Source organism: Buteo buteo, chromosome 20 (genome assembly GCF_964188355.1).
Source record: "Buteo buteo chromosome 20, bButBut1.hap1.1, whole genome shotgun sequence".
Taxonomy (NCBI): domain Eukaryota; kingdom Metazoa; phylum Chordata; class Aves; order Accipitriformes; family Accipitridae; genus Buteo; species Buteo buteo.
The window spans coordinates 17,370,347-17,390,854 of NC_134190.1; the positions used below are offsets into that span (position 1 = coordinate 17,370,347).

Consider the following 20,508-nt stretch of genomic DNA (forward strand, 5'->3'; position numbering starts at 1 on the left):
TTTTTTTTTTTTCTGTAACCTGTAAGATTCTCATTCCACAAATCTGTACCTACCTAACTTAAAATACTTTGAAGTGTTCAGTCCTTTACTAAATTGGGGTCTCAATTGTGAATGTAAATTGCTACTATCTCATTTAAATTTTGCATGATTTGTTGGACCAGGTAACTTGCAATGAGGTGTTAGTAAAGTCATTCTGCCTGAAGTTTAGAATCATGTTCTAGAAAGTCCTCGTTGGGGGACTTTAGGTCACAACTGCAGTTGTTAAAGTGAGTGGTTTCTTTGGTATGGGGTATCTGAAGGCTTTATATCAAAGTGTCTAGTGAGTACTAGTAGTGGTGCTTGTATCCTTGGCCAGTCATCATATCAATCATTTGTTGAAATTAACTTTGCCCTAAGTCAGACAGCATGGTCCAGTTTGGGTTCTGGATTAAAAACAGTAGAGTGCTTTCGTGGATTAGAGGCTTAAAGGAATAAAAGGGGCATAAATGACCTGCACTAGAGGTCCAAGGAGCACAAAGATCCCAGTGAAAGTCAGTGGACATCATTCACTGCTTCTGTTAAAGGAAGCTGCAGGAACTGTAATTTCAGTGCTTTGGGAGTAGTTCCTGCAAATGCTTTAAGGACATCCTACAAAAATTGTGTGACACTGGACTTTTATTTTCCTCATTAAAGGTGAACCATGTCTTTCCATTCCGGGCGAGGATGTCCCCGTGGTCAGGGGGGACCAGGAGCAAGAACTTCAACACAGACCTACCGCCCTCAGAACCTACGGCAGCTTCACCCGCAACAGCCTTCAGTACAATACCAGTATGACCAGCAAACTGCCCCTCCAACAACTTATTCAAACCCTCCAACCACTGGTTACATGCCTCCCAGGCCAGACTTTGTGCCCTATCCTCCTCCAGTGCCCCCTTCCACACAAAATCCCATCAGCCAGTGTCCCATGAGGCCACCATTTCCAAACCACCAGATGAGGCAGAGCTTCCCGGTGCCTCCATGCTTCCCTCCCGCTCCTCCGCCAGTGCCAAATCCTAGCAACACTCCTGTGCCAGGAACTCCTGCTGGGCAAAGCACCTTTCCTTACATGATGCCTCCTCCCACGGTACCGCATCCTCCCCCCCCCCCAGTCATTCCACAGCAAGTCAACTACCAGCCTGTGTACTCCGCAGGGTATTCACAGCAATCGTTTCCACCACCAAACTTCAATAGCTATCAGCACAACTCTGGCTCCTTTCCGAGCAGCGCTACCAACAGCAGTGGTGGCAGCAGCCATTTTCGGCACACGAGTCAGTACCAGGGAGAGAAGTCGCAAAGTGATCGACGATCTCCAGACAGGAGCAAGCACTATGACGAGCACCGACATCGTGAACATGGTCACATCCACGGTGACAGGCATCGGTCCACTAACCATGGGGATCGTCGGGATCGAGGCCGGAGTCCAGATAGGAGGAGACAGGAAAGCAGTCGGCACCGGACAGATTATGACAGAGGGAGGATATCACCTCACCACAGAAGTTATGAGCGTAACAGGTAACTTGAGGTACTTTCTGCCTGCAGAGGGAGAGCTGTCATCATTGTCCCATAGTATTTGTTTGCATCAGTGTTCCTCCCTCACTCTTGTTTTTCCCTCAAGCTCGGGGGGTAGCCAGTACTCAGGTCTGATGGAGAGAGCTACTGTTTTGACACCTTTCAGGTATGCTGCTTCTCCCTCACCTTTGTGAGCTGGCAGACTTGTTGCCCTTGTCCCTGGAGATAGCTGGAAGCAAAGAAGCTCTCGTTTGAAAACTGAGCGGATTGCTGAGCAGTGTTCTACTCTCATAGGTATTTACCATAGAAACTTATGCAGATGTGGCATGAAAGTAGAGTTGGCACAACTTTGTGCAAAAGTCTGTGTTCAAAGTTGAGCCTTACAAATGGTTAAATCCCAGCACTTCAAATTTCAAGATTGAGGTAGCAGAGTTAGAGTTCCAGGTGTTAACTTGAATTTGGTTGGTCTTTGAGTGAACCCTGTATTTGTAGAGAAACAGCACTTGGTGGTGTTTATAGCCTGATAGGTGCACATATCTAATCCCTGCAGTGAGGTGGTTTAGTGAAAAGCATGTTGTACGGTGTTCTTCATCCTGCTCTATACTCATCGGAGACCAGCGCAGGTGTGTGCAGACTTCACAGGACCTCCCAGTGGGTGCTTGGACCTGCCTCTGTGATTCTGTTCAGGGTGAAGACCTCAGCAAGCCAGCCTGTGATCTCAAGAGAGGACTGAGGTGAAAATTAGCATACACCAGTTAAAAGAAATAGGCAAGTTGTAGGCTATGTTGACATCTTAGGATTCAGATGGATGACTGTGGACTGCTTATTTTGGGATGTGTCATGAAGTTTCTGTCCCTCTGCTTCATAGAAAAACAGCTTGCAAATTATGAGCTGACCTGATGCAGTTTGTTTGGTGTTTTAGAGCAAACCATCATCAGTTAAATCTTTCAGATGTCTTAGATTTGCTCTCTTCATGGCTCTTTTTGTGTCTAATGATCTAGGTCACAACACTCAAAGAGAGATCCTGGAAAGTTAAGTATTTAAATATTTATCAGGGCACCTGGATCACATGCTGTAATTTTAGAAGCTCTGAGCTTTCTCATGTCACATGTGAACATGAATTTATGCATAGTGCCTGTGGAAATGAAGCCACTTTGATTTAGATATGCAGAGATTTAATTGCAGAACTGTAGATGGATGTATTCAAGACAAAACCAAAACAAAACCAGACCAAAAAAACCAAGCCAAACCTCACATTCAGTAAGTTTACTTTGATATCCAAAAGAGGATTTTCCTAAAACTGAATGCAGCTGGCATTAAGGCACTGGCCTTTTCTTGTATGATGAGCTTGTGGAATTTTCTGCCATTTGTAGGTGACTCAAATATTTGCCACATAATTTCACAACTTGTTGCTTAGAATTTAAAGTTCAGTTTTAAGTTTTGAAAATGCATGTTTTCAGCAGCTTTCCCAAACTTTTGTGGAGTACTGCTTGAGGCCAGCAGCTTCCAGGTCTACTTGACAAAGTATCTGCTTATTTTAATGAGAACTCTTTGCCGGTTTTGGTGTGTTTTTTTGCACAACATCCGTCTCTCAAGCAAATCAGGTGGCATAGAATATGCTCTCTCTGAAGACTGAAATCCATACTTGAAAAGGCACACACACAGAAGGATGAATGGGTGTGAGGAAGAACAATAGATAATTTATATGAACTTTGTGCTTTGTAAATTTGCATTCTATTTCATGTTATGCATATGGAAACATAATATATATGTTCATAAATAATCTTGACTCATTCTGTTAGCCCACCAGACCAACTGAGGCACATGTTTATAATACTTGTGTATCAGCAGACTCATTTACTAGGAGATTTGACAGATACACAAATGATTGTGTACTAACAAGTTGTCAGCTGTTAGCAGAGTAGGAAAACTGCCTGTGTAATCTTTGCTTGCCTCATGTACACAGTAATTTCATAGAATCAATTTAGGTTGGAAAAGACTTTTAAGATCATTGAGTCCAACTGTTAACCTAACCCTGCCAACTCCACCACTAAACCATGTCCCTAAGCACCATGTCTACATGTCTTTTAAATACTTCCAGGGATGGCGACTCAAACGCTTCCCTGGGCAGCCTGTTCCAGTCAGTGCCTGACAACCCTTTGGTGAAGAAATTTTTCCTAGTATCCAATCTAAACCTCCCCTGGTACAACTTGAGGCTGTTTCCTTTTGTCCTGTTGCTTGTTACTTGGGAGAAGAGACTGACCACCACCTTGCTACAACCTCCTTTCAGGTAGTTGTAGAGAGCGATAAGGTCTCCCCTCCGCCTCCTTTTTTGCAGAGTAAACAACCCCAGTTCCCTCAGCCGCTCCTCATAAGACTTGTGCTCTAGACCCTTTACCTGCTTCGCTGCCCTTCTCTGGACACACTCCAGCACCTCAATGTCTGTGTTGTAGTGAGGGGTCCAAAACTGAACACAGTATTTGAGGTGTGGCCTCACCGGTGCTGAGTATGGGGGGACAATCACTTCCCTAGTCCTGCTGGCCACACTATTTCTGATAGAAGCCACGATGCTGTTGGCCTTCTTGGCCACCTGGGCACACTGCCAGCTCATATTCAGCTGGCTGTTGACCATTCCCCCCAGGTCTTTTTCTGCTCAGCAGCTTTCCAGCCACTCTTCCCCAAGCCTTCAGTTAATTTAAAGCTCTTCTGCCCCAGAACTATGTCTGGGTGGTCAAGTTCTATATGTGTATGTGCAAGCTGAGTCTTACAGATGAGATTCATAGTTTCAGCATGATGCAGCATTTCTCTGTCTGTCAGTTTTTTATGTGTGCTTGAGGTGGCTGTCAGGAAGAGAGGGCTTGCCTGAAACACTTGAATGGTTGCAGTGCTTACAAAACTATTGTGCATGGAATAGGTTTTCTTTCCCTTCCTTGAGGCATTAAGAATGGTTAAAGATACAATCTTAGCCTTTGCCATTCTTAACAGAAGAGGAAGAATAGCAACAAGTACTGTGGTGAATTTACAGAAGTTACCTCTGTATGGTATGAATTAACCATCATAATGAGATAGATGGCCTTATGACAAAGGCGGAGGAGATAGGTGACTGTCTCTTACAAATTTCTTGGTCAGCATTAAGAATATCTGGGTTTTTAGCAGTCAGCATGTGTGTGTCATTTAGCATAACATGATCTCAGCCTGCTTCTGTGCTCCTTTCATGTGTGGAATGTATGAAATGCCAGATTTCTCATTTAACTTAAGTTTTGAACTCTCCAAGGGAGCGGGAGAGGGAGAGGCATAGGCACCGTGACAGAAGATCACCATCACCAGACAGATCCTACAAAAAAGATTACAAGAGAGCAGGAAGGTAAGGAAGGTTACATTCAGTCTTTTGTGTATTTGAGGCTCTGTGCATCCACACCTGAGTTTTTGTGTATGTATATGTGCATATGTGCCTGGTTTGAAACTGAGAAGAGAGTGTCTTAAATTTACAACCATCTGCTTATATGTGCAAATGTCAGTTATCTCAAGACCTTGGAGAGTTAGAAACAGGATTAATCTCTGGAGAGAGGGCTTCGCTGCTGTGTCCTAAAGACGTCTTACATCTGCTTCCATTCCGTAAAGTACCAAGATTAAAGTTATTCCATGTTTAGATCATCTTTTAGGAGCTTTTTTTATATTGATGCTCCTTTCCTTATGAATCCTGCATAGCTGAAATCAGTGCAACATTATTGGCTTTGTAGGCAGAGGAGATAAAGAAAAGTAGTTTTCCTACATTCAGCTTTTGAAAGCATTACTCTTGCAACACATAAGGAATATCACAGGTTGTGTTGTTCAAAGGAGTGCCAGAGTTAGAGTAACACGAGCAGTGTGGCTTCTGTATAATCCTTCTAATAAAACCCTAATTCTTTTCTCATGCAAATAGTTTGTGGGCTATGTATTAAAACTTCTTTATATTTTAACTTTTAGTTGTGAGTGATGTGACTTTCAGTTTTTAGTGATGAGTTTTCAACTTTGGAACAAAATTAAAAGAAAGTCACTTAGAATTCAAGTAGGAATTTTAATCTAAAATAACATGTATTTTTCATTCTAATTCTTGAATAAGGTTTAAAATACAAAAGCACTTTCAATTTTAAGTCATTTTTTATAGTAGGTCAAACCTACAAAGTACTCTATATGGTGCAAGTTAAAAACAGGAAGAGGCAGTTGAATTTTGCTGTATTTGTTTGATAGAATGATGTACTGATCTGAAGCAAACTATTTGTTTATTATAAAACTGTCACTGTTAAAATAATAAAGAGCTTTGCTTTTGTTTGGTTTGTCCCACTAAGCCGGTCTCCAAGCAGAGAGAGAAAGAGACCCAGATGGGAGGAAGACAGAGAAAGGTGGTCTGAGAACCAGAGCTCCAGCAAAGAGAAAAATTATACTGCTATCAAAGACAAAGAATCAGAGGAGAATGCATCTGAAAAAAATGAAGAGGAAGATGAAGAATTGCTTAAGCCAGTCTGGGTTCGCTGTACCCATTCTGAAAGCTATTATTCCAATGACCCTATGGATCAAGTGGTATGTTTGTCAGAGAGCTCTAAAATTACTGTACACAGTCCTTTATTGATCACTTGATTACTTGATTAATATGAACCTTTCAGCAGGTTCATATTTTGTGTCGTTTAATCCTTCTCTCCTCCCAACCATCTCAGTCTTTTAACCTTGTTAAGGGCTTTATTTGTTGGTATTCTTCTCTATTTTCATCAGTTTCTTCTGTCTGTTTGCATTCAGATTAGTGTACATGGAAGAGGGGTACTTTTTTTTCTCCAGGAGGGAGGGGTGATTTTTTTTTTCCCCATTATACCTGTGTTTGAGCAACGATGCCTCAAGCACCAAATAGTCACACGACCTTGGAGACATTTTGTACAGAAGCAGGAAGTCAGGATTCTTTGTACTTTACAATAACACTTGCTGGTTGAGTAGTGATAGAGGGGGGGAGGTTTCTATGTTTTTGTGGGCTTTTTGTGTTTGTGGCTGGTTGTGGGGTTTTTGTGAGAATGACATGGAGAGTGAATTCATGGTGATTCAAAGCAGGCAACAAAATGAGCTGGGTTTTGTGTTTCTTGTGTGTGATAAAATTCTTTTTAATTGTAAAATACTTTCACAGGTCTCCTGTTTCTTCTAAACCTGTTAAAAATCAATGCTGAGCTGTACTAAATACGCTTAGCCATAGCTCTGCTTCGTTAGGCCAAAGGTTTGATGATAATGTACTAGCAAATGAAGTAATTTCTCTGCTAATTCACCTGGTGGAGCAATGTATTGATACACTAAGCCTTAACAAGTATTTCCATGTTTCATTGAACTACAGAGATCTGCCTTTTCCCCCTCTTGCTTTTCATCGTGAAACAGTGGTACATGTTGTGTTCTTGTGTTATTTCAACACTGTCTTTTTTTATTGTTGTTATGTTTTTTTTAATTAACAGGGGGACTCTACTGTGGTAGGAACAAGCAAGCTCCGAGATTTGTATGAAAAGTTTGACGAGGAGTTAGGAAAGCGACAGGCAAAGGCAAAAGCAGCTAGGCCACCGTGGGAGCCACCAAAGACCAAGTTGGATGAAGATTTAGGTAGGCAGAAATGGTAACAAAGGTCTGAAATGGAATAATCTGTAGTTAACCTGGTTTTGGCATTTGTGTGTATTTAATAAAGTTGTTAGGTTAATCTCTATTTTTTTAAATCCTTCCTTTGCATTGCATATCCAAGGGAGTTTAACTGTTGCTTTTGACTGAAGTAGAGCTAGATTCTTTACCCAGAAAGCCTAAGGGAAAATGGAGAGTATCCAGCACTGCCTCATGCTAAAGTCTCTTCCATGGCATGAAAGCACCCTAAGCATGATCAGATAGGCCAAAGCATGGTGCACAAGAGGCTTTGAGGAGCTCCTGGTCTTGTATTTCTAAAAAGAAAGGAAAGGTAGTGTTGATAAACTCGTATGGCTGCTTGTTATGGCACTGAGTTCATCTTTCTTCTGGATTGTATTTTGGTTGTGCAAATCTGCTTGGTATGATCTTATGCAGAAGTATCAGTTTTCAAAACATAGTTTATCTGCATTGTCATGCACCACCTGTATGTATCTTGCAGTGAAATAAGTCTGTTAACTTTATTAGTTATTGGGGAAATACTGGTTGAACTAGCAGGGCGTACTTTTTGACAGCAATTTGTCTACTCGGGAGTCAGTGAAAGCTATTTTTTTTATTTTGTTTTGTGAGAACTGTTAGCTGTTCCTTTTATACTTCCAGCATTTCAGTGTTTCACAGTGTGTTTTTCAGTCAGTTGCATTAGTTCAAAAAAGTCTTAGGCATATCACATTAATTTAGATACTCTGTTGGGCTTGACCTTTAACTGATGCTTCATGTTTGCCCATTGAGCTGCTGCAGACTCTCATATCTGAGCTTAGTAACTTTAAAAATCACATATCAAAAATTCTAAAGTTGAAATACGGGTATATAATGACATGGTCAGTTACAAGCTCGCAGTATAAAAAGATACAATAAAGGTGAAGGAATAAATAAAATGTGAATTCAACTATTATAAAGGAAATGTCTTTCTTACCATTTTTTGAACAGTGGAATTTGCACATATTTAAATTCAGTCAAGAATCGCTAGCAAAGTTAACTGTAGGGTTTTTCAGGAGGTATATTTTCATGTGGATGACGCAAAGACAAAACTGCTACATTCAACATACCTGTGTAAAGCTTCACTTCCTCAGATCTCTGCAGAAAGAGTTCCTTGGCTGCTCCAGGCTAAAATATGAGAGGGCCAAGAGCAACTTACCTGTGTTTCTTTATCCACTCTTTCTGGAAGACCTGAAGGCTCTGCGTCTGCACTGGTCCCCTGGGCTGACTTGGTGTGCCAGCTTCTTCTACAGCCGTGCTTCTATAGTGTCTAACAGTTTGTCTTATTTTGTACTTAACTAAATGCTCTGTTCTGCCTTGTGTTAGCAGTAGTTGTGTGTTGTAGTGAGATAGCAATACACTGCAAGAGCACTTTTAGATCACGAAAGGCTGATTTCAATATGTGAAATCCAAAAGTTCTGCATTGGTCTTTCAGAACTCCAGCTTACTTTCACAGGTCCCACACTCATTTTGCACCTAAAATTAGACTTACACAACTGATTAATGTTTATCAGAGAACTTTTAAAACTTGAATATTTGCGAATATTTGTAGGAATATACATGTATGCACATTTAGACAAAACTTGATTTCAACTGAGCATATATGACCTATGTACACTACATGTCCCAAGGTTGTATTTTAATAACACCTTAGGCTGAATTATGGACTGTATAAAAATACATCTTGATTATTTTTTTTTAAAGGAAACATTTTACTAGTAATATTTTCTCATTTTCTCTCTCCTTTTTCTTTTAACGAAGGAGAGTCTGATATTCAATAAATACACATTTTAAACCATAGTTGCACAGTATTTCAAAGCACTGGCAGTGTAGTAATATGTTTTCTCTTAAGTCAAAACTTAGAAATGGAAGAAATGTTGTATCCCTCCTTCCAAGAATAATAAACCTTACTTGCATCATGGTATGTGTCTTGGCTATGAAGGTACTTATTTAAATTGGAGTTGGAGAGATTTATGGAAATGAGTGACATTTCGTGCATAAGAAAGGGAGCCACTTCTAAGTACCACAGGAGGTTAGAGATATGTTAAGGAGGAAAACTCACAGAACAGGGCTTCCAAAAAACTTACAATGGGATTCACTCAGCTAGTAGTAGTTCCAGGTTTTCTTCTTGTCTGTGGTTTCTAACATGTGATAATGGATTTATTAGAAATAATTGATTTTGAAAAATGAGTCTAACAGTACATGTTCTATAATAATTCTACACATGTGCTGTTTCAAAACTCTTAAATAGATAATGTTCTGCTACAGACAGGAATATTTTTAGGTAAAATGAAGCTAGACATAAGCACTTTGCTCATAGCAAGCAGAATTAACTTTTAAACAGCAAGACATTCTGTTTAGCTCATGCTAGTGACCTTGTGTAAATTCTTTCTCTTTTCTCTTTCATGTTTTTTTCCCTTCCCCCTCTCCCCCCTTCCTTTTTTCCTTTACGGTAACACTTGTGTTGGTTATAGCTCTATAATCTTTATTGTCATGTAACTGAAATTGTTCTTCCACAACTGATCGGTGGTGCTCCTGGACAGCCAACAGCAATCTCTCATGCATGCACACAGATGCAGTTGTTATAGGCATTTAATATCCATAGCATTTGCTGTCATTTTTAATTAAAAATGCAGTTGCTGTTCCTCTTTTTGTTAGTGTGAATGTCATGCACAGCTTTAATAACTTCCGGTATGCCACAGTTAGCTGTGTCATGGTAGAGAATGGATTGCTATTGGAGAAGAGAGTGTGTGGAAGTGTTTTTCAGCTGACTTTATTTTTCCTCTGTGAATCAGAGAGCTCCAGTGACTCAGACTGTGACTCTGAAGAGGACAGCAGCTGCTCTAGCAGTTCAGATTCAGATGTTTTTGACGTCATTGCAGAAATTAAGCGTAAAAAAGCACACCCTGATCGTCTCCATGAAGAACTATGGTACAATGATCCAGGACAGGTATGGTGAGAGGAAAAAGTACCGTGTGTCTGAAAGTCGTTCTCCTCTGTAGACCATAAATTCTGTGTTGTTCTCAAACATGCTGAGTGACATCTATTTCAATACGCATTTTTTAACCTCCTTTCCCCTTTTCTCTTTCATCTTCTTCAAAGCACTTCACTTTTGATTTCAAGAGTGTGGTTGCAGCTCATGAATCCTGGGGATTATTCAGCTGGAATCATATCTGACAGTGTTAATAAAACCTGAATTGCTAACAATGTACTAATGCTGTCCTCTTAGCCCTGAGATAAAGGTACACAGATGAATTCTGGGATGGAGAAAACGCAACACGTTTACCTCCTTTACAAATTTTTCACCTAAATGCTCTCACCTCGTAATGATAAATAATGTTTTAAATATGCAATTAATACTCCTAATTTTTTGTCTAATGGTTCTTTTGTAATTGCGTGGAGATTATAGTTCTCATTAAATGTAATTGCTGAGCTCATGAAGTGCTGTTTTGAATGTATACATGGCCCAGAAGACTAGTTTTTGTTTGCAAATTTGCCGTCTTCATCTTTCTTACTTAAATATTTTACAGTTTATTCTAACTCCTTGTCAAGTGGCACCTCAGTAAATTTATTTTTCTGGCACTTTGTGTGATGCACGAGTTTAGCATGCAACAAATCATAAAGCAAAGAGTTACTGCAATGCTTATTGCCACTGTGGTAATTCAAAGGTCTGTTGAATATTCTATTACAGACTCATATTTATGCTTCTAGTTAAAAAAAAAATAATAATTTGAGCATAGCTAGGTGTTCTTGTTTGTATGGAAAACAAAATTAGTGAACTGTTTGGATATTTAACTAAAAAAATGTGTAGCTCTTGGGCACACTTCAAAGTAATGTTCTAGGCCAGAATATTAGCTAAATAAAAAGCAGTGGAATAACTGTAGTATGAATAGATTCAGGAATGTGTGGTTTATAAGTTTCCTGCTGAAAAACTTTCTTTCCCCAAAACTTTCTTGAGGCTGACTCTTCATCTTTCTTGAAGAGGATCAAACCAGATCATGGTGAGCTTGCCAGTGCTGTACCTCTTCTGGATAGATTTTATTTGAAAATATTTGAAATTTTCCTAGGTATTTATCTAGTATGCCAAAATGCTTTCTAACTATCACTACATAAACCAGGATTGATTGCTGTGCACACTGGCACGTACAAGTACACTGTCTGACACAGAACTGGATTTTTAGGATGGATCTTCCCAACCCTTCAATCTGAGCAGTGTGTTTGTAACTTTGGATAATCTCCAGCAGTGCTGGCAATTGCCAGAAAATAAATTGTTAAAGCCGATGCCACCACAGTGGCCTTTTTCTTACAAGTGTTATCTGCTTGTTTGTGTTGCCCTGATGGTCAGAGAAAGTTAGAAGCCATTGCCCATGTAAAATTGTGATCTTTCAACATCATTTTATCATCGCTTCTTGAGTGTTTTTACTGCATTTTTTTCCATGAGTGGTGTCATTAGGAACAAGATAGATATGTATCTGACTTGCTTCTCAAGTCCTGGACTTTACAGGTACTTCACATATCTCAATTTAGGTCTGTGCATTTAGTGTAACAGAGGCAGTTAGTGCTGAACGGAGCAAAGAATTAAGGATGAGATTTTCAAAAATAAGTGATGATTATTTTAATAGCCTCAGTAGGCCCTTATTTTTGGGGCAGTGTTGAGCAATTTGGTATTGACTGCATTTTTTAACTCTTCTGTTTTGTGGCTGTATAAGCCAGTGAGTAAGTATGCTTTTACCTATAAGCATGATTCAATTTCATTGAGCCTGTACTTTCCTCAAGGGTCTCAGAGTGTGGAAAAGAATGTGTGAACAAAAAGCCATTGTGTCACTCTGTTGTTGAGATTACATGACTTAAGTTCCCAAAGGAGATGAGATGTGCCCTACTTCTTACATTCCTTTGCATGTATGCATTGTGCCAGCCTGAAGAAATTAGACTGAGATGAACATTCAGAGAATTAACGTCAAAACTAAAAAGTTGCGTCCCTCTCCCAATTGTCTAAAGACTACAGTAACAGCGGTTTGGTGGTTCTTGCTTCCTGAGGTATCTTCACTTTATATCTATTGTGTGATGATACTATTTAGCCCCACCATGGTTGCTGTTTACATTTTAAGGCTGCTTATAATGGCATGGAAAGTTCTGCTGGTTTTTGTATTGCATTGCAAGTTTGGTTTTTTTCCTAAGTCTAAAAAACATACTTCAGTCCTTGGATTCAAACTTTGAAAAACTTCATTAAAGCCTGGGATTGGGAACTTAATCTGTTTCTCTAGTTTGGTTCTGGATTTTTTTTGTTGGATTTCTGCAATGGGCGTGATGTTAAGAGCAGAAAGCTTTAGGGTATTGTAATAATTGATAGTCTGCATTGAAATTGATCATAAAAGTGGAAAGAAAGACACTAGCTTTATACCGTGTGCAATGGCCCTTTTTGGTATAGCTACTTGATGCACCCATAGAGAATACTGAAGTGGATATTTTTTCCCCTTCCTCTTTTTTACTCATCTGTTCATAGGATGGATTTGAAGTGTTCCCATTAGTTCTTTAAAGTACTGAGTAAAAATCTTCAAATGGTCTGCTTTGCATACTTAGGATGATAGCCTTGCCACATGGCAGAGGGGTTAGTCAGGGATGGGATTTCAGTCAGTGAACTTAGTGGAACTGTTTGAACATGGAGATTTCAGCATGTAAATATTTGTATATGCATGTTTAGGGCCCGAATTTTGTTTTAGGCAGACAGCATGGTGTTTGTACGTGTAAGAAGTGGAAAAGATGTATATGATAGTAGAGTGGTACAATTCTGCTGAGAGTATTTTTCTGTCTTGTGTTTCTGAAACCGTGATGAAGTTCTAATGCGATTGTGCAGTTTTCTTACATTAGTCTATACTGTTTTCAGTTTTATTGGCTTAAGAACATCCACTTAATCTAAGCATGACAGGCTTTTAGAAGCATCAGCACTCTGGGCATTAAAACCAACATACTTTTCCAAACCAATTTTTCAATAAAAACAGAATCCTATTTTGTTTTTGACAGATGAATGATGGACCTTTGTGCAAGTGCAGTGCTAAAGCCCGACGAACGGGAATAAGACATGGCATTTATCCTGGCGAAGAGGTAAGTAATTCTAAGAATTGCAATTATGAATACAGACTTGCTGCTGTAAGGTCATACTTGGGTTGATTTGATTTTTTTTTTTCCCATGATTTACACGCTGAGTAAAAACTCCTGTGCAACTTTAAATCACTTAGTTGTGTAACCTTACATTTAAAATGCAATACTGGTAATGAAATCCGCCTGAAAACTATGGAAAACTTTTGCTTGCATTTGTTTAGTTCTAGGGGCTGGTTTTTTTTTTTTTGAAGTTTCTGAAACGCAATTACATTAATAAAAAAGAACTTGTGGTCAAAGATCTACCATCTTCAAGTGGATGAGTATGTTATGAGGGCCCTCTTTGTGAAGGGACTGCTTTAAAAGTAAAAGTAAGTAAAACAGTAATTCTGCTGCTGACAGGAGCAGGAAGCTTGTCAGGAGGTGTTCTTGCCTTAGCACTAGAGTGTGTCTGCACTGCAAACTGTCAAACAGTCTATTACCTTCTTTGTGAATACGTGATTAGACAAAATGACTCCATCAGCTTCCTGAAACACATTTCAGAATTGTAGTGCCTTTCTTTTGAAAATGTTGTTGAAATAGCGTTTGGTTATTTTCCTTAGACATATTCATTTGTACAGAGCATGCTTTGTGATCAGTATTGTTTCTGGAAATAAAAAAAGTGCTTGGATGGCCTCAAGCTTTTTTATTCTAAAAAACTTTGTTTTTGTGAAAGAATTGGAGAACGTTAATATGTAGGGTTTACAATTTACCTTTTGTAATTTTTCTTGAAGAATTTCATTTTTCAATATGCCTTTTTACATATATTTACTGAAACATTCTTTTATTTCTCTGCAGTTAAGGATTTATGAATGTTTCTGTAAATTATTCCAGTTCAGAAAAATAACTTTGGTCTGAAGCTTGCTATAAATCACTCCAGTTCAGGATCAGTTCCTCCCCACATTGTCTTTACTGTTTTTCTTGCAGAGGAGGAGGGAGAAAATTTAGGAGAAAACTCATATATAAAACTTGCTGCATGAAGGCAGCTGCTCCCTGGAGCAAGGCCAGCTGGGAATTTGAGGTTTCAGAAAATCTTTTAGGATATCATTATAGAATCATAGAATGGTTTGGGTTGGAAGGGACCTTAAAGATCATGTAGTTCCAACCCTCCTGCCATGGGCAGGGACACCTTCCACTAGACCAGGTTGCTCCAAGCCCCATCCAACCTGGCCTTGAACACTGCCAGGGATGGGGCAGCCACAGCCCCTCTGGGCAACCTGTTCCAGTGCCTCACCACCCGCACAGGGAAGAACTTCTTCCTGACATCTAATCTAAATCTACCCTCTTTCAGTTTAAAGCCATTAGCCCTCGTCCTATCACTACATGCCCTTGTAAAAAGTCCCTCTCTGGGAATAGAGGGCTGCCGTAAGGTCTCCCGGGAGCCTTCTCTTCTCCAGGCTGAACACCCCCAACTCTCTCAGCCTGTCTTCATAGGAGAGGTGCTCCAGCCCTCTGGTCATCTTTGTGGCTGCTCCAACAGGTCCATGTCCTTCTTATGCTGGGAGGCCCCAGAGCTGAACGCAGCACTCCAGGTGGGGTCTCACCAGAGCGGAGTAGAGGGGCAGAATCACCTCCCTCACCCTGCTGGTCACGCTTCTTTTGATGCAGCCCAGGATACAGTTGGCTTTCTGGGCTGCAAACGCAGGCTGATGGGTCACATTGAGCTCATCAACCACTATGCTAGTTCTCTTCAACCAATGTACTAGTTTTTACAGTGTCGTGTAGATAAAACTGCCTAGCTTTAAACTACCTGGTTTGTAACTGTCTTGTCTCAGCAGCGAGAAGCTCAATTTGGGGATGAAGAGCCAGAGTAATTACCCTACTTATTGGATGGGTTTTGCAAAGTGCATAGAGCTGCATAGTGGTGTAGCTATCTTGCCATCTCAATCAGGCCAACTTTTGTAACGCTGTTTAAAGTAGTACCCTGCTTGCTGCAGTGATTTTTTTCATATTTTTTTTTCCATGCAGACAGATGTATTCCAAACAGGCTGGTGGCAGCCTTTGAACTGCAGCAAATTGGATGTAGGGCATAGGGGAAGCTGGTTTTGTCTGACTCTTGAGGATTTTAAAGGTCTTTAAAGGTCCTTTTAAAGGAGGTCTTTAAACTGGACTGCTTCAGAACAAGCTGGAAGAAAACATGAATTCCAGGTGTTTGCTGTTGCATCAGAGCGCATGGAGGACTGGCTGCCTTTGGACCTCACAGGCAGGCATTATAACCTGGCAGACAGAGCAGGGTTACCAGAGCTGCCTGTGGTGATAGATTAACCCCTTCTCTTCAGGCCCCAGATTTGCCCCAAGCAGATGAGCTGATACCTGTCTATCTTGATAGCATACTTTGAGATTTTCTCATGTGAGGTCCGGGTTAATTTTTGTAAGCTTTTTAAAATCAGTTTCTGAAACAAATTATTCTGGTACGTAAACAACTAACTGCTGTGTGCAAGAAAGATGGAGAGTCAGAAGGAAAATAAAAAAACTACAGCAATGTTTTTCACCTTTTTTTCCTTTTGAATAGCTTTAAAAATATTTCTGAAAGTGAAAATGTAGATAAGGCCACATTTTCCCTCTTCCTAGAATGCTTAATTATGACTACCTGCTTTTATTTAATTTTTCCTAGTGCATATTTCATGGCTATTAGAAATGCTTTATTCTCTCTTTTAATCTAAATTTGCCTTGACTCTACACATAATTCTACTTATCTCTTTCTTTAAGCCCATTAAACCATGTCGCCCCATGACCAACAATGCTGGAAGACTATACCACTATCGAATTACCGTGTCGCCTCCCACAAACTTCTTAGTAAGTACTTTATAAATAATTCTAACTAGGACTCTTAATTTTGTTTCCAGTGGTGGAAGTAGTACTGCTTCTTGCTTACTCCCTGGTGGTTTTGTTTGCTTTTTTAAGACAGACAGACCTACTGTTATTGAGTATGATGACCATGAATATATCTTTGAAGGGTTCTCAATGTTTGCACATGCCCCACTAACAAACGTAAGTATTTTCATTACTACATACGTGGGATTTGTTTGGAAGGTAAGCTGTTTCTGCCCTTAAGTAGAACTTCTCTAAAACAATAATATGTGTATGTTACAAACATCTCGCCAGCACTGGGGACGGGAAAGACATTTGTGCTGATGAGTCTCAGGTTTGGTCTTGACTAATTGTGGTGAGCATTGTCTTCAGACTGTGATGCGCATCAAAGTAATGTTTTTACATGTTTCACAGTTTGGAAGTAAAATAAATAATGGAATAACTTGTTAAAACTGTTAATTGGATTTAAATTGGGTGAGCAGGTTTGTTAAGTTGGAAAAGCTTAACAAAACGGCATCAACAAAAAAAGGTTTTACCTTTAAGTGACAAATGGACTTTTTTCAGAGATCCGCTCTAAAGGGATTTCTCTCTTCTAAAAACTTACCTAGATGTATCTGCTACTTTCCAACATCTGTTCAACTTCTTCAGGAACTAGGCAAGTTACGATTTTTATTAAAAGCTGTACGTATTTAAAGGCAATTAATTTCATGCTTTGAAAGCAAATATAACAAGAAAAGGACATGATTGGTCCCTGACTGCCCTGCTTTTCCAATATAAGCTGAGTTAGCCATATCTGAATGAAAAATATGTGAAGACTTAATTTCTGTACACTTGAAGATTTTTTTGGTATCTTGATATTTCAAGAACTGTTTTTTCAAATGCTGTAGTGTTTATTTGTTTCCTTCATTTTTGTACCTGTTACTAGCTACACCACCAATACTAAAACCCAGTATAAGAATGGTTGTCAGTACAGGACTGGGATGTAAGACTACTGGAACTGAGAGGCACTGAGAAGGAAGTACTTTTTTCCTGACAGCTTGCTTATGTAAAACATATGACAACCCTTTACTTCTGGTGAGCTGGGGAAAGGACTCATGTTGACAAGAAGTCAGTGAGAGAGTGGAGTTCAGCCTGTGGTGTGGCAGTGTGAAGCACTCCTGCCCAGTAACATTAACTCAGCCTTGGGGTTCAAGGCAGATTGACCCAAGGCTTTACGTTTTCACTTTGCAAATGAGCAAAAAGGACTGGTTTCGTTTTACTCCCATTAAAAGGATAAAGAGACCACCTTATCTTTATAATTTTTGTGTCTACTGCATGACAGAAAGGCAGAGAATTATGGAAATCTTTAATATATAGAGAACAAGGAAAACTGTGTGTGATATGAGTAGTTAATGAAGACATTTTGTTTACTCTTCCTGTAAAATGCATGTGTGTGTTTTCTCATTCCAAGTAGGGGAAGTGATCGGTAGCAAATTATTACTTTTTTACAGAGTTAAATACAAAGCAACGCTGTATTGTCAATTCCTGTTACTAACAGGTATAAAGACCTTTGGAAAGAGTCTCTTGCTGTCTTGAGATGATTTTTGGCAACATAGAAACTGCTGTTTGAGAGATATTTTGGAACACATTTGATAAAAGGGAAGTAGCAAAGGGTAGCAAAAATAGAGATCTGAACACCAAGATCTTTGAATGAACCAAATTTCTGTAATCTGACATCTTAGCCTTGCATACAGTTGGAAGTCTTACTACTGTTATTACTATTACTCAGTAATAATTGAGCAGGTCAGATATTAGGGGAAATGGTTAGTACAGTCATAAGAGAAATTATAATTTTCTTGATATAACTATCAAAACAATTTTACAGTACCAACCACATGTTCCTTTGCTATGTATCTGCTTGTGTATGTGGAACTCTAATTCATGGAGATTTTGGTTGTAGTCACTTCACTAAAGCATTCATTTTCTACTCAATACGAAGAAAAATACCCCAGGCTACTGAGTTTCTGAATCAGAATATCTTCCCCTGGTTGAACTTACATGTTAGAAAGTAAGCAAATGCTCCCTGTATTTATTTTTTTTTAAAAACCCCGCTGATTTAAATGTAACAGGATTTCCGCTCCTCGGATTCTAAGTGGGACATTTCACTTCCAAGGTTTTTTTGTTCTTGTATTCACATGCCGTATTGTATCAAATTGTAGGAAATGCAATTTTTTGTTTGGTTATTCGGTGTAGCTCCTTAGTTTATCATGCAGATATCAACAGATTTTTGTAAACAAAATAGTCAAATGTTTGACAGTGGGCTGCAAGAAGATGCAAGCAGAATATTGCCCCTGTGCTAATTCCATTGATTTCAGTGCAACCCCAGCACTGTTCAGATATTTATTTGTCTGCTTATCAATGCAAAATAACCTTGGGTTGCCTAACTTTCACAGACCGTTGACTTGTTCTAAGATTCTTTTATGCTTGCAAGGCCAGTGAATAGTAAAACTTGCTAAGAGCTGTAGATGTGTAGGGCAGGATTAGGCATTTCTATAGTTTTTCAGAAATTTAGCTTTTTTGCTTTAAAAAATCCCATTTAAAACACATACCTTCAGTAGTCCATGGACTTCACAAACAAAGGAACTTTTTTTCAAAGGTGAAAAAAAAGAATTAGATGTTTGTCTTACTAGTTAGTTGAGTGAACTTCTGAGAATATTTATTGGATGAAATTAGTATAAACCTATAAATTTATCCTGAAGTTCTTACATTGTGTTGCTATAACTTAAAGCCATCTTTTAAGACAGTATAGCTAACAGAATTGGCAGTGTGCTAAAAACACCTTGCCTTCAGGTCACTGTATCAATCTGACATGTTGTGTCACCAACAATAAATTCAGTTCGAAATATACAAGTGAGAGAAGATGCAGGTTTACTGAGGTTTGCTTTTTCTTCTAAACAAAATTTCATCTCCAGTAGATGGCATTATTTAATCTTCCTTTACCATCCCTCCTGTCAGCACTGTGTTATTACAGAGGGGGGATTTAGAACTGTTACTTCTCTTGCACACGCTTGTGTTCCTGCCTTTGCATGATCCCCCAGAGCAGCTGTTTCAGTAAGTGCCCTTTTCAGCAGACAGTAATGCCTTTGCAAACAAAATTGTATTAAGTATACATTTGAAGCTGTATAGTTTTTCATGCTGAATTTCTGTTTTCCTTCCAGATTCCTCTATGTAAAGTAATCAGATTTAACATTGACTATACAATTCATTTCATTGAGGAGATGATGCCTGAGGTAAGAAGGATAATTAGTCAAAAAGTCAGAGTGGGTTATGAGTTGTCGATATGCTTAGTGGATTAAACTCTTCAGAATCCCATCTCGCGAAGTCTCCAAGAGACAGGCTGTATTCTGAACAAATGGCTGAAAAGGAACTTGCACTCACAGGTACTAGCATAAATCCATCTACCTAGGCTATCGTATATTAAAATCAAATAGTAAGAAGTGCTTATATCTATAGCTTCTTTTCATTTTAAGTTATATACAATATACGTCAGGTACTCTTATCTGTAAGCTGAGTTAGGCATTATCCTTCTTTTATGGATGACGAAAATAAGGCATATGGAGGTGCTGGTTTGCCAGGACCACGTAAGTCAATGGCAGAGCTGAAACTTAATCATGAGTTTGAAGCTCTGAAGATTGCTTATCAGTACTTAATATAAGCTGTTGCCAAAACAAATTTCCGGTAGATACAAACAAAGCACATTGAGTTCATGATCTTTTTTTTGTTGTTGTTGTTATTACAAATTAATCTCTGGTGAAGCCAGTTTGTGAAGTAAATTGTTGCAGTGGAACAGCATGCATAGGTACAGAAACACTCCTGCATATTAACTACAAAGATCAGTGTTTAATTTGGTCACATTGTCATGCTTTAACCCCAGCTGGCAACTAAGCCCCTCACAGCTGCTCGCTCGTTCCCCCCAGTGGGATAGGGGAGAGAATTGGAAGAGTAAAAGTGAGAAAAGTCATGGGTTCAGATAAAGACAGTTTAACAGGTAAAGCAAAAGTTGTGCACGCAAGCAAAGCAAAACAAGGAATTCATTCAGCACTTGCCATGGGCAGGCAGGTGTTCAGCCATCTCCAGGAAAGCAGGGCTCCATCAGGCATAACAAGTACCTGGGAAGACAGAACACTGTAACTCCGAATGTCTCCCCCTTCCTTCTTCCCCCAGCTTTATATGCTGAGCGTGACATCATATGTCTGGAATACCCCTTTGGCCAGTCGGGGTCAGCTGTCCCGGCTGTGTCCCCTCCCAACTCCTTGTGCCCCCCCAGCCTCCTCGCTGGTGGGGTGGGTGAGAAGCAGAAAAGGCACTGACTTTGTGCAAGCACTGCTCAGCAGTAAGGAAAAC

General features: G+C 39.5%; 1 protein-coding gene across 3 annotated transcripts in view; it reads left to right on the forward strand.

Annotated features, from left to right (window-relative positions):
* The window catches only part of DROSHA (drosha ribonuclease III), a 75,755-nt gene that overhangs the window by 2,001 nt on the left and 53,246 nt on the right, over positions 1–20,508 (forward strand). For all 3 annotated transcript variants that reach the window (XM_075052329.1, XM_075052328.1, XM_075052327.1), the window contains 9 exons: positions 673–1,530; positions 4,802–4,891; positions 5,856–6,087; positions 6,993–7,134; positions 9,975–10,129; positions 13,201–13,281; positions 16,024–16,110; positions 16,219–16,305; positions 19,323–19,394. In XM_075052329.1, coding sequence (XP_074908430.1) covers positions 680–1,530; positions 4,802–4,891; positions 5,856–6,087; positions 6,993–7,134; positions 9,975–10,129; positions 13,201–13,281; positions 16,024–16,110; positions 16,219–16,305; positions 19,323–19,394 — 1,797 coding nt within the window. In that variant the 5' untranslated portion in view covers positions 673–679. The remainder of the gene's footprint in view (positions 1–672; positions 1,531–4,801; positions 4,892–5,855; positions 6,088–6,992; positions 7,135–9,974; positions 10,130–13,200; positions 13,282–16,023; positions 16,111–16,218; positions 16,306–19,322; positions 19,395–20,508) is intronic.